Below are 14,072 nucleotides of genomic sequence, written 5' to 3'. Positions count from 1 at the left end.
AGAAATACTCTCCAAATGGTGAAGTTGTTTATTGGATCAAATAAAAACCACCCCTGCCTAGTGTCTGACCACCCCCTCTCTGTTCTCCCTTCCCCCCAGTCGAAGACTCCGACCACTGGGCATTAGCCAGGGCAAAGCTCCTTCTCTGGAAGCCGTATACTGGAAGGGCTGGTCGGGTTTTGTTTTGGAACAGCCGTGGGCCTGGGGGGGCCTGGTCTGGGGGGGCCTGGTCTGGGGGACCCTGGTCTGACGCTGACCTAGCACACCGCCCTTCCATCCCTCCATATCTCAACATGTCTGTGATTAAAGGCACACATCAGCCATTCGCCACTCGCCACTGACAAAATCTGTCGTTCTGCTGCGAGGTGGGAGTGTGCCGGGCGACAGCTGCAGAGGGCTTGCCATTACAGTGCTATGCAAAACACGGCTGCCCTCACAAAGAGCCCCATTAACGGGCTAAACGGGTGTTTTTACAAACCGAGTACGCACGCTGGTGGGGCCATGGTTAGGGGGTTGTGGGGGTTGGCAGGGTGGAGGGGCTGCAGCAGGAGGTTAGACCAGGGGGTTAGTAGCCTAAACCACAAAGTCTTTGTCTCTGAACCTCAGCTGTCAACCATCTCTGATACATACAGTAAGTATTGGGTTGCATCGGAGGGGACGAGCATAACATGGCAAAAGCTCGAGGAGTTCGACCAAAAGCTAGAAGACCATAAGAAGACCATTAAATGGTCACAAGTGGCAGTTTTAATTTAAAAAATAATATCAAAATAGATGGTATAAATGGAATCTCATTCGACAAGAAAACCTTTAACTTTTCATTTACATAGCTCTTCCTTTCCCTTCCCATGTAAACTTTCCCAGACCTCCAGTCCATCCCACGTACCTGTCAGTTTGAAGAGCGTGGCTTTGCGGAATCCGTCAGTGTGTTTGTACTTCATGAGGTGAATCCAGGACAGCATGTAGTGGAGGAAGAATCCCGGTCTGGCCAAAGCCTCCAGAGAATCATAACCCTGGATCCAGGTGTCACGGTGCAGCGTGAAGGTAGCCGCGTCCCAGAATGCTTCACTCTCCTCCCACTTGGTCAGCGTGAGATGGCCGCTGCTGTCCACAGCCAGGAAGTAGTTGGGCCGATCGGACGCCTCGAACGACACCAGGGACGTGTCTAGAGGAAAGGTTGATCACCAATTTAGGAACCTCAACATCAAGGGTCTTTTCTGGTTAAATAAAGGTTTTTAAAAAACTATTTGAGCTCTTTACGCCTGTATGTGACCCAGGTCAGGCTAGCACCTTAGTGGTCAGATAAATGTAGAACACTAGGCTAGCTAAAACAGTCTAGGCTAGCTAAAACAGTCTAGCCTAGCTAAAACAGTCTAGGCTAGCTAATACTTCTAGCTGCAGTCTAGCTGATAACTCCTCCTGGCAGCCTGAGTAGCCATAACTACAGCCTGACTAGCCATAACTACAGCCTGACTAGCCATCACTACAGCCTGAATATCCATCAGCCTAACTAGCCATCAGCCTAACTAGCCATCACTACAGCCTGACTAGCCATTAGTACAGCCTGATTGGTGACTGAGACTCAGGTTGCTGTATTTGGATTTGGGAAGCTGATCCCCAGTCTGTCTTCCTCCCAGAGTCAACATGAGGGCATCTCTACAATCAGTGTTTTCACTGGGAAAAGAGGCTCACTCCAAACACAGTCCAAACACAGTCCAGGGACGGGATAGGGACTGGAAGACTTCATTAGACCAGTGGATAGAGACTGGAAGACTTCATTAGACCAGAGGATAGGGACTGGATAGGGACTGGATAGAGACTGGAAGACTTCATTAGACCAGTGGATAGAGACTGGATAGGGACTGGAAGACTTCATTAGACCACTGGATAGAGACTGGAAGACTTCATTAGACCAGAGGATAGGGACTGGATAGCGACTGGAAGACTTCATTAGACCAGTGGATAGGGACTGGATAGGGACTGGAAGACTTCATTAGACCAGTGGATAGGGACTGGATAGGGACTGGATAGGGACTGGATAGAGACTGGAAGACTTCATTAGACCACTGGATAGAGACTGGAAGACTTCATTAGACCAGAGGATAGGGACTGGATAGGAACTGGAAGACTTCATTAGACCAGTGGATAGAGACTGGAAGACTTCATTAGACCAGTGGACAGGGACTGGAAGACTTCATTAGACCAGTGGATAGAGACTGGAAGACTTCAATAGACCAGTGGATAGAGACTGGAAGACTTCATTAGACCAGTGGACAGGAAGACTTCATTAGACCAGTGGACAGGGACTGGAAGACTTCATTAGACCAGTGGATAGAGACTGGAAGACTTCAATAGACCAGTGGATAGGGACTGGAAGACTTCATTAGACCAGTGGATAGGGACTGGATAGGGACTGGATAGAGACTGGAAGACTTCATTAGACCAGTGGATAGGGACTGGATAGGGACTGGAAGACTTCAATAGACCAGTGGATAGGGACTGGATAGGGACTGGAAGACTTCATTAGACCAGTGGATAGGGACTGGATAGGGACTGGATAGAGACTGGAAGACTTCATTAGACCAGTGGATAGGGACTGGAAGACTTCATTAGACCAGTGGATAGAGACTGGAAGACTTCATTAGACCAGCGGATAGGGACTGGATAGGGACTGGAAGACTTCATTAGACCAGTGGATAGAGACTGGAAGACTTCATTAGACCAGTGGACAGGAAGACTTCATTAGACCAGTGGATAGGGACTGGATAGAGACTGGAAGACATCATTAGACCAGTGGATAGGGACTGGAAGACTTCATTAGACCAGTGGATAGGGACTGGAAGACTTCATTAGACCAGTGGATAGGGACTAGAAGACTTCATTAGACCAGTGGATAGGGACTGGAAGACTTCATTAGACCAGTGGATAGAGACTGGATAGGGACTGGAAGACTTCATTAGACCAGAGGACAGGGACTGGAAGACTTCATTAGACCAGTGGATAGGGACTGGATAGAGACTGGAAGACATCATTAGACCAGTGGATAGGGACTGGATAGGGACTGGAAGACTTCATTAGACCAGTGGATAGAGACTGGAAGACTTCATTAGACCAGTGGATAGGGACTGGATAGGGACTGGAAGACTTCATTAGACCAGTGGATAGAGACTGGATAGGGACTGGATAGGGACTGGAAGACTTCACTAGACCAGTGGATAGGGACTGGAAGACTTCATTAGACCAGTGGACAGGGACTGGATAGAGACTGGAAGACATCATTAGACCAGTGGATAGGGACTGGAAGACTTCATTAGACCAGAGGACAGGGACTGGATAGACACTGGAAGACTTCATTAGACCAGTGGATAGAGACTGGAAGACTTCATTAGACCAGAGGATAGAGACTGGAAGACTTCATTAGACCAGTGGATAGAGACTGAAAGACTTCATTAGACCAGAGGACAGGGACTGGATAGAGACTGGAAGACTTCATTAGACCACTGGATAGAGACTGGAAGACTTCATTAGACCAGTGGATAGGGACTGGATAGAGACTGGAAGACTTCATTAGACCAGTGGATAGGGACTGGATAGGGACTGGATAGGGACTGGAAGACTTCATTAGACCAGTGGATAGAGACTGGAAGACTTAATTAGACCAGTGGATAGGAACTGGATAGAGACTGGAAGACTTCATTAGACCAGTGGATAGGGACTGGAAGACTTCATTAGACCAGAGGATAGGGACTGGATAGGGACTTGATAGGGACTGGAAGACTTCATTAGACCAATGGACAGGGACTGGATAGGGACTGGAAGACTTCATTAGACCAGTGGATAGGGACTGGATAGGGACTGGAAGACTTCATTAGACCAGTGGATAGGGACTGGAAGACTTCATTAGACCAGAGGATAGGGACTAGAAGACTTCATTAGACCAGTGGACAGGAAGACTTCATTAGACCAGTGGATAGGGACTGGAAGACTTCATTAGACCAGTGGATAGAGACTGGAAGACTTCATTAGACCAGTGGATAGGGACTGGATAGGGACTGGAAGACTTCATTAGACCAGTGGATAGAGACTGGAAGACTTCATTAGACCAGTGGATAGAGACTGGATAGGGACTGGAAGACTTCATTAGACCAGTGGATAGGGACTGGAAGACTTCATTAGACCAGTGGACAGGGACTGGATAGGGACTGGATAGGGACTGGAAGACTTCATTAGACCAGTGGATAGGGACTGGATAGGGACTGGAAGACTTCATTAGACCAGTGGATAGGGAATGGATAGGGACTGGAAGACTTCATTAGACCAGTGGACAGGGACTGGAAGACTTCATTAGACCAGTGGATAGAGACTGGATAGGGACTAGAAGACTTCATTAGACCAGTGGACAGGGACTGGAAGACTTCATTAGACCAGTGGACAGGGACTGGAAGACTTCATTAGACCAGTGGATAGGGACTGGATAGAGACTGGAAGACTTCATTAGACCAGTGGATAGAGACTGGAAGACTTCATTAGACCAGTGGATAGGGACTGGATAGGGACTGGAAGACTTCATTAGACCAGTGGACAGGGACTAGAAGACTTCATTAGACCAGAGGATAGGGACTGGAAGACTTCATTAGACCAGTGGACAGGGACTGGAAGACTTCATTAGACCAGTGGATAGGGACTGGATAGAGACTGGAAGACTTCATTAGACCAGTGGATAGAGACTGGAAGACTTCATTAGACCAGTGGACAGGGACTGGAAGACTTCATTAGACCAGTGGATAGGGACTGGATAGGGACTGGAAGACTTCATTAGACCAGTGGATAGAGACTGGAAGACTTCATTAGACCAGTGGACAGGGACTGGAAGACTTCATTAGACCAGTGGACAGGGACTGGAAGACTTCATTAGACCAGTGGATAGGGACTGGATAGAGACTGGAAGACTTCATTAGACCAGTGGATAGGGACTGGAAGACTTCATTAGACCAGTGGATAGAGACTGGAAGACTTAATTAGACCAGAGGATAGGGACTGGAAGACTTCATTAGACCAGTGGATAGAGACTGGAAGACTTCATTAGAACAGTGGATAGGGACTGGATAGGAACTGGAAGACTTCATTAGACCAGTGGATAGGGACTGGATAGAGACTGGAAGACTTCATTAGACCAGTGGACAGGGACTGGATAGGGACTGGATAGAGACTGGAAGACTTCATTAGACCAGTGGATAGAGACTGGATAGGGACTGGAAGACTTCATTGGACCAGTGGACAGGGACTGGAAGACTTCATTAGACCAGTGGACAGGGACTGGAAGACTTCATTAGACCAGTGGAGAGGGACTGGAAGACTTCATTAGACCAGTGGATAGAGACTGGAATACTTCATTAGACCAGTGGATAGGGACTGGATAGAGACTGGAAGACTTCATTAGACCACTGGATAGGGACTGGAAGACTTCATTAGACCAGAGGATAGGGAAGACTTCATTAGACCAGTGGATAGGGACTGGAAGACTTCATTAGACCAGTGGATAGAGACTGGAAGACTTCATTAGACCAGTGGATAGAGACTGGAAGACTTCATTAGACCAGTGGACAGGGACTGGATAGGGACTGGAAGACTTCATTAGACCAGTGGATAGGGACTGGAAGACTTCATTAGACCAGTGGATAGAGACTGGATAGGGACTGGAAGACTTCATTAGACCAGTGGATAGGGACTGGATAGGGACTGGAACACTTCATTAGACCAGTGGATAGGGACTGGAAGACTTCATTAGACCAGTGGATAGGGACTGGAAGACTTCATTAGACCAGTGGATAGGGACTGGAAGACTTCATTAGACCAGTGGATAGGGACTGGAAGACTTCATTAGACCAGAGGATAGGGACTGGAAGACTTCATTAGACCAGTGGATAGGGACTGGAAGACTTCATTAGACCAGTGGATAGGGACTGGAAGACTTCATTAGACCAGTGGATAGAGACTGGAAGACTTAATTAGACCAGAGGATAGGGACTGGAAGACTTCATTAGACCAGTGGATAGAGACTGGAAGACTTCATTAGAACAGTGGATAGGGACTGGATAGGAACTGGAAGACTTCATTAGACCAGTGGATAGGGACTGGATAGAGACTGGAAGACATCATTAGACCAGTGGATAGGGACTGGATAGGGACTGGAAGACTTCATTAGACCAGTGGACAGGGACTGGATAGGGACTGGATAGAGACTGGAAGACTTCATTAGACCAGTGGATAGAGACTGGATAGGGACTGGAAGACTTCATTGGACCAGTGGACAGGGACTGGAAGACTTCATTAGACCAGTGGACAGGGACTGGAAGACTTCATTAGACCAGTGGACAGGGACTGGAAGACTTCATTAGACCAGTGGATAGAGACTGGAATACTTCATTAGACCAGTGGATAGGGACTGGATAGAGACTGGAAGACTTCATTAGACCACTGGATAGGGACTGGAAGACTTCATTAGACCAGAGGATAGGGAAGACTTCATTAGACCAGTGGATAGGGACTGGAAGACTTCATTAGACCAGTGGATAGAGACTGGAAGACTTCATTAGACCAGTGGATAGAGACTGGAAGACTTCATTAGACCAGTGGACAGGGACTGGATAGGGACTGGAAGACTTCATTAGACCAGTGGATAGGGACTGGAAGACTTCATTAGACCAGTGGATAGAGACTGGATAGGGACTGGAAGACTTCATTAGACCAGTGGATAGGGACTGGATAGGGACTGGAACACTTCATTAGACCAGTGGATAGGGACTGGAAGACTTCATTAGACCAGTGGATAGGGACTGGAAGACTTCATTAGACCAGTGGATAGGGACTGGAAGACTTCATTAGACCAGTGGATAGGGACTGGAAGACTTCATTAGACCAGAGGATAGGGACTGGAAGACTTCATTAGACCAGTGGATAGGGACTGGAAGACTTCATTAGACCAGTGGATAGGGACTGGAAGACTTCATTAGAACAGTGGATAGGGACTGAAATACTTTTTAATGACTGGACGTTGGGGTAGGAGGAAGCCTAGGAATGCAGAGTGTTAGAAAGTGTTATTTATGGAGGAGGAAGTAGTAAAATGAGGACGGACATGGAAATGACCATTACATTAGTCTGGTGTGACGAGGACGGACATGGAAATGGCCATTGCATTAGACTGGTGTGATGAGGCCTGACATGGAAATGGCCATTGCATTAGACTGGTGTGACGAGGACGGACATGGAAATGACCATTGCATTAGACTGGTGTGACGAGGACTGACATGGAAATGGCCATTGCATTAGACTGGTGTGATGAGGACGGACATGGAAATGACCATCGCATTAGACTGGTGTGATGAGGACGGACATAGAAATGGCCATTGGATTAGACTGGTGTGATGAGGATGGACATGGAAATGGCCATTACATTAGACTGGTGTGACGAGGACGGACATGGAAATGGCCATTGCATTAGACTGGTGTGACGAGGACGGACATGGAAATGGCCATTGCATTAGACTGGTGTGATGAGGACGGACATGGAAATGGCCATTGCATTAGACTGGTGTGACGAGGACTGACATGGAAATGACCATTACATTAGACTGGTGTGATGAGGACTGACATAGAAATGGCCATTACATTAGACTGGTGTGACGAGGACTGACATGGAAATGGCCATTGCATTAGACTGGTGTGATGAGGACGGACATGGAAATGACCATTACATTAGACTGGTGTGATGAGGACTGACATGGAAATGGCCATTACATTAGACTGGTGTGACGAGGACTGACATGGAAATGGCCATTGCATTAGACTGGTGTGATGAGGACGGACATGGAAATGACCATTACATTAGACTGGTGTGACGAGGACGGACATGGAAATGACCATCGCATTAGACTGGTGTGACGAGGACGGACATAGAAATGGCCATTGCATTAGACTGGTGTGACGAGGCCTGGCAGTGACGCTGCTCTGTTTCCTCTGCGCTGCTCACCATGCGGACGCACTCTACTGAGCCCAGGGGTCATCATGAAGAGGGACAGGAAGCCAGCCGCAGCAGGGTCTCCTTTCTTAGGGAACACTGTCCCACTGGACCTGTTGGCTGCCAGCACCGTGTCCCTCTCCCTGTAGGTCACCAGCCTGTAGGGGCCTTTACCCAGAACTACAAGACGGAGGAGAGGAACACTGTTATGAGGAATCCTTCGCTGTATGGCTGACATCGACAATGGGGCCCCAGAACTGTGCAGACACTCTGCCCCCATGTGGTTTAAACAATGAAGTGCCTTACACATTGATCATGATGAAATGTTTGTAGCAAATTCTAAAGGCGATGCACAATAAATTCCGAGGTTCAGTCATTGATTTGATTCTTGGAGAATTTAGATGTTTTTTTTGTTGACAAATAGGAAGAGTTTGAGATAAGATGATGTGTACCTTTGTTGTAGTATTCACAATCGTAGGCTGAAAAGACAAACAGAAAGAGTCGTTAGTGGAATTAAATTATAAACTGCAGTTAATTACATATTTTATTTACCTTTATTTAACGAGGCAAGTCAGTCAAGAACAAATTCTTATTTTCAATGATGGCCTAGGAACAGTGGGTTAACTGCCTTGTTCAAGGGGCATTTGCCTGAAAACAGAGTGCCATTTCAGATGGTCCCACACACTCCCATACCACCCATTGAATGGGTAGTGTGCCCGGTGCCTGCCCGTTGGCCACTCATTGCCCGCTCATAGCCGCAGACTTACGGCAGATCGACGGGGATCGCCAGTCCACGGTGACACCCTGGTGACAGCATCGGTGGGCGTAGGCTGCCACGCTGGTACAGAAACACTCACAGTCCCCACCGCGACTACAGCCGCACGTATCAGCCAGACAGTTCATATAGAACCATGTCACGTCCACCTGGACAGGGGGAGACAGGAAGGAACCTTTCAGACCCTTTAAGACTGTTATCCACTAGCATAGGGATATGGTAGTAACAGCCTGATATAACACACAGCCTGATACAACACACAGCCTGATATAACACACAACCTGATATAACTAACAGCCTGATATAACTAACAGCCTGATACAACACACAGCCTGATACAACACACAGCCTGATACAACACACAGCCTGATATAACTAACAGCCTGATATAACTAACAGCCTGATATAACTAACAGCCGGATACAACACACAGCCTGATACAACACACAGCCTGATATAACTAACAGCCTGATATAACAAACAGCCGGATATAAAACAGACTGATACAACACACAGCCTGATACAACACACAGCCTGATACAACACACAGCCTGATACAACACACAGCCTGATATAACACACAGCCTGATACAACACACAGCCTGATACAACACACAGACTGATACAACACACAGCCTGATATAACACACAGCCTGATACAACACACAGCCTGATATAACACACAACCTGATATAACTAACAGCCTGATACAACACACAGCCTGATACAACACACAGCCTGATACAACACACAGCCTGATACAACACACAACCTGATACAACACACAGCCTGATATAACTAACAGCCTGATATAACACACAGCCTGATATAACTAACAGCTGGATACAACACACAGCCTGATACAACACACAGCCTGATATAACTAACAGCCTGATATAACAAACAGCCGGATATAACACAGCCTGATACAACAAACAGCCTGATACAACACACAGCCTGATACAACACACAGCCTGATATAACACAGCCTGATATAACAAACAGCCTGATACAACACACAGCCTGATATAACACAGCCTGATACAACACACAGCCTGATATAACACACAGCCTGATACAACACACAGCCTGATACAACAAACAGACTGAAACAACACATAGCCTGTATAACTAACAGCCTGATATAACAAACAGCCTGATATAACAAACAGCCTGAAATAACAAATAGCCTGATACAACACACAGCCTGATATAACTAACAGCCTGATACAACACACAGCCTGATACAACACACAGCCTGATATAACACAGCCTGATATAACAAACAGCCTGATATAACAAACAGCCTGAAATAACAAATAGCCTGATACAACACACAGCCTGATATAACTAACAGCCTGATATAACACACAGCCTGATACAACACACAGCCTGATACAACACACATCCTGATACAACACACAGCCTGATATAACACAGCCTGATATAACAAACAGCCTGATATAACAAACAGCCTGAAATAACAAATAGCCTGATACAACACACAGCCTGATATAACTAACAGCCTGATATAACAAACAGCCTGATACAACACACAGCCTGATACAACACACAGCCTGATATAACTAACAGCCTGATATAACAAACCGCCTGATACAACACACAGCCTGATTCAACAAATAGCCTGATATAACACAGCCTGATACAACACACAGCCTGATACAACAAACAGCCTGATATAACACAGCCTGATACAAACAGCCTGAAACAACACACAGCCTGATACAACACACATCCTGATACAACACACAGCCTGATACAACAAACAGCCTGATACAACAAACAGCCTGATATAACACAGCCTGATACAACACACAGCCTGATACAACAAACAGCCTGATACAACACACAGTCTGATACAACACACAGCGTGATACAACACACAGCCTGATATAACACACAGCCTGATACAACAAACAGCCTGATACAACACACAGCCTGATACAACACACAGCCTGATTCAACAACAATTATCTGATGAGTTATTGATTTGACTCAAGATCATCTCAAAAGTAATTTTAATGACAGAATAACAACAGTGATTAGAATCACAACTTTAGTAAGAAGGTAAATATGTAAAGAAGAGATAGGACAGCAGACCAGCTGATAGAGGATAGGGGGTTATGTAGAGGATAGGGGTTATGTAGAGGATAGGGGTTATCTAATGTGGAGAAGAGATAGGACAGCAGACCAGCTGACAGAGGATAGGGGGTTATGTAGAGGATAGGGGTTATGTAGAGGATAGGGGTTATCTAATGTGGAGAAGAGATAGGACAGCAGACCAGCTGACAGAGGATAGGGGGTTATGTAGAGGATAGGGGTTATGTAGAGGATAGGGGGTTATGTAATGTGGAGAAGAGATAGGACAGCAGACCAGCTGATAGAGGATAGGGGGTTATGTAATGTGGAGAAGAGATAGGACAGCAGACCAGCTGATAGAGGATAGGGGTTATGTAGAGGATAGGGGGTTATGTAATGTGGAGAAGAGATAGGACAGCAGACCAGCTGACAGAGGATAGGGGGTTATGTAATGTTGGGAAGAGATAGGACAGCAGACCAGCTGACAGAGGATAGGGGTTATGTAGAGGATAGGGGTTATGTAATGTGGAGAAGATATAGGACAGCAGACCCCCTGAAAGAGGACAGGGGTTATGTAATGTGGAGAAGAGATAGGACAGCAGACCAGCTGACAGAGGATAGAGTTATGTGGAGGATAGGGGTTATGTAATGTGGAGAAGAGATAGGACAGCAGACCAGCTGATAGAGGATAGAGTTATGTGGAGGATAGGGGTTATGTAATGTGGAGAAGAGATAGGACAGCAGACCAGCTGATAGAGGATAGGGGTTATATAGAGGATAGGGGGTTATGTAATGTGGAGAAGAGATAGGACAGCAGACCAGCTGATAGAGGATAGGGGTTATGTAATGTAATGTGGAGAAGAGATAGGACAGCAGACTACCTGACAGAGGATAGGGGGTTATGTAATGTGGAGAAGAGTTAGGACAGCAGACCGGCTGACAGAGGATAGGGGTTATGTAATGTGGAGAAGAGTTAGGACAGCAGACCAGCTGATAGAGGATAGGGGTTATGTAATGTAATGTGGAGAAGAGATAGGACAGCAGACCACCTGACAGAGGATAGGGGGTTATGTAATGTGGAGAAGAGTTAGGACAGCAGACCAGCTGCCAGAGGGTAGTGGGCTATGTAATGTAATGTGTATGCCAGGCTTGAGAGAAGCCCCAGTAATACTAACAGCCACAGTAACATCAAGCCACACAGAGATCTGTGAGACAGCCTACAGTAAGACAGTAAGATCCTGATTCATGTCTGTGCTTTACAGTGAGTCAAGCGGCCTCTGGGAGGTGACTCAAATAACCAGAACCAACCCGCCCCCCCTCACACACCACACCCCTAGTACTCATCAACACAGACAGCTGAAACAGCAGTGGGAGAAACTGCATGTCACAGTATAGACACACACATGCTCTACTGCACACACATACACACACACACACACACACACACACAGACGTAAACACACACACACATATCCAGAAACAGATATCCACATGCGTATGCATACCCACTCTCACACACTCGCAACACAACCTTCCCTCCATTGGTTGAGCTGCTGGCTGTCATACTCCATACTCACCACCGGGTGGCAGACCAGGAAGACCTCGCTGAGCAGGACTCCACACTGCCTCTTGGAGAACGGCTCCCTCAGGGGGTTCAGACTGCAGGGGTGTCTGATGTCTGGGCTGTTAACACACTGGACACACACATATCTAACGTTAGAAGACGGACAATAGACACCTGTATCATGTATGAACACACGCACACACACACACACGCACACGCACACACACAGACTATCCACTGAGAATAGACCGTGGGGGTTTTGAAACTTGCCTCAGCTGCCGTCCAGCTGTTGCCAAACTCCTGAGGAGTGGCAGAGTCTATGTTCTCTGGTGTCCTCATCTCATTGACCGTCCTCAGGTCAAAGTTCCCACACAGACCACTCAGCTTGCCCTGAACACAGTACTCACATGAATATGACACCAATCACAGCTCTGTATAGTAATAAGGAAGGGCTTGGTGACCTGATGGTGCAAATCAAGGGCTTGGTGACCTGATGGTGCTAATCAAGACGTTGGTGACCTAATGGTGCTAATCAAGACATTGGTGACCTGGTGGTGCTAATCAAGGGCTTGGTGACCTGATGGTGCTAATCAAGGGGTTGGTGACCTGATGGTGCTAATCAAGATGTTGGTGACCTGATGGTGCTAATCAAGGGCTTGGTGACCTGATGGTGCTAATCAAGAGGTTGGTGACCTGATGGTGCTAATCAAGAGGTTGGTGACCTGATGGTGCTAATCAAGACGTTGGTGATCTGATGGTGCTAATCAAGACGTTGGTGACCTGATGGTGCTAATCAAGGGCTTGGTGACCTGATGGTGCTAATCAAGATGTTGGTGACCTGATGGTGCTAATCAAGGGGTTGGTGACCTGATGGTGCTAATCAAGAGGTTGGTGACCTGATGGTGCTAATAAAGACGTTGGTGACCTGATGGTGCTAATCAAGGGCTTGGTGACCTGATGGTGCTAATCAAGATGTTGGTGACTTGATGGTGCTAATCAAGGGCTTGGTGACCTGATGGTGCTAATCAAGATGTTGGTGACCTGATGGTGCTAATCAAGGGGTTGGTGACCTGATGGTGCTAATCAAGAGGTTGGTGACCTGATGGTGCTAATCAAGAGGTTGGTGACCTGATGGTGCTAATCAAGACGTTGGTGACCTGATGGTGCTAATCAAGAGGTTGGTGACCTGATGATGCTAATCAAGAGCTTGGTGACCTGATGGTGCTAATCAAGGGCTTGATGACCTGATGGTGCTAATCAAGGGCTTGATGACCTGATGGTGCTAATCAAGGGCTTGATGACCTGATGGTGCTAATCAAGGGCTTGGTGACCTGATGGTGCTAATCAAGGGGTTGGTGACCTGATGATGCTAATCAAGAGCTTGGTGACCTGATGGTGCTAATCAAGGGCTTGGTGACCTGATGGTGCTAATCAAGGGCTTGGTGACCTGATGGTGCTAATCAAGAGCTTGGTGACCTGATGGTGCTAATCAAGGGCTTGGTGACCTGATGGTGCTAATCAAGGGCTTGGTGATTAGTTGATTTGTTGAATAAGGTGTGACGGATTGGAGGATCCATAGGACTGGGTTGAGAAAGACTGCTATAGGAGACAGCAGCTGC

The 14,072-nt window shown here is 47.0% G+C and overlaps 1 protein-coding gene across 1 annotated transcript in view; it reads right to left on the bottom strand.

Moving 5' to 3' along the window:
* LOC110512834 (otogelin-like) overlaps positions 1–14,072 on the bottom strand; it is a 124,887-nt gene that overhangs the window by 44,788 nt on the left and 66,027 nt on the right. The window contains exons 18-23 of the mRNA XM_036964552.1: positions 12,724–12,843; positions 12,467–12,583; positions 8,782–8,938; positions 8,467–8,493; positions 8,027–8,194; positions 884–1,162 (exon numbers count right to left, since the gene is read on the bottom strand). Of these exons, the coding sequence (XP_036820447.1) occupies positions 884–1,162; positions 8,027–8,194; positions 8,467–8,493; positions 8,782–8,938; positions 12,467–12,583; positions 12,724–12,843 (868 nt within the window). The remainder of the gene's footprint in view (positions 1–883; positions 1,163–8,026; positions 8,195–8,466; positions 8,494–8,781; positions 8,939–12,466; positions 12,584–12,723; positions 12,844–14,072) is intronic.

This window comes from Oncorhynchus mykiss, chromosome 26 (genome assembly GCF_013265735.2).
Source record: "Oncorhynchus mykiss isolate Arlee chromosome 26, USDA_OmykA_1.1, whole genome shotgun sequence".
Lineage (NCBI taxonomy): Eukaryota > Metazoa > Chordata > Actinopteri > Salmoniformes > Salmonidae > Oncorhynchus > Oncorhynchus mykiss.
Note: the sequence above shows the minus strand (reverse complement) of the source record. Positions and strands in the feature narration are given on the sequence as shown.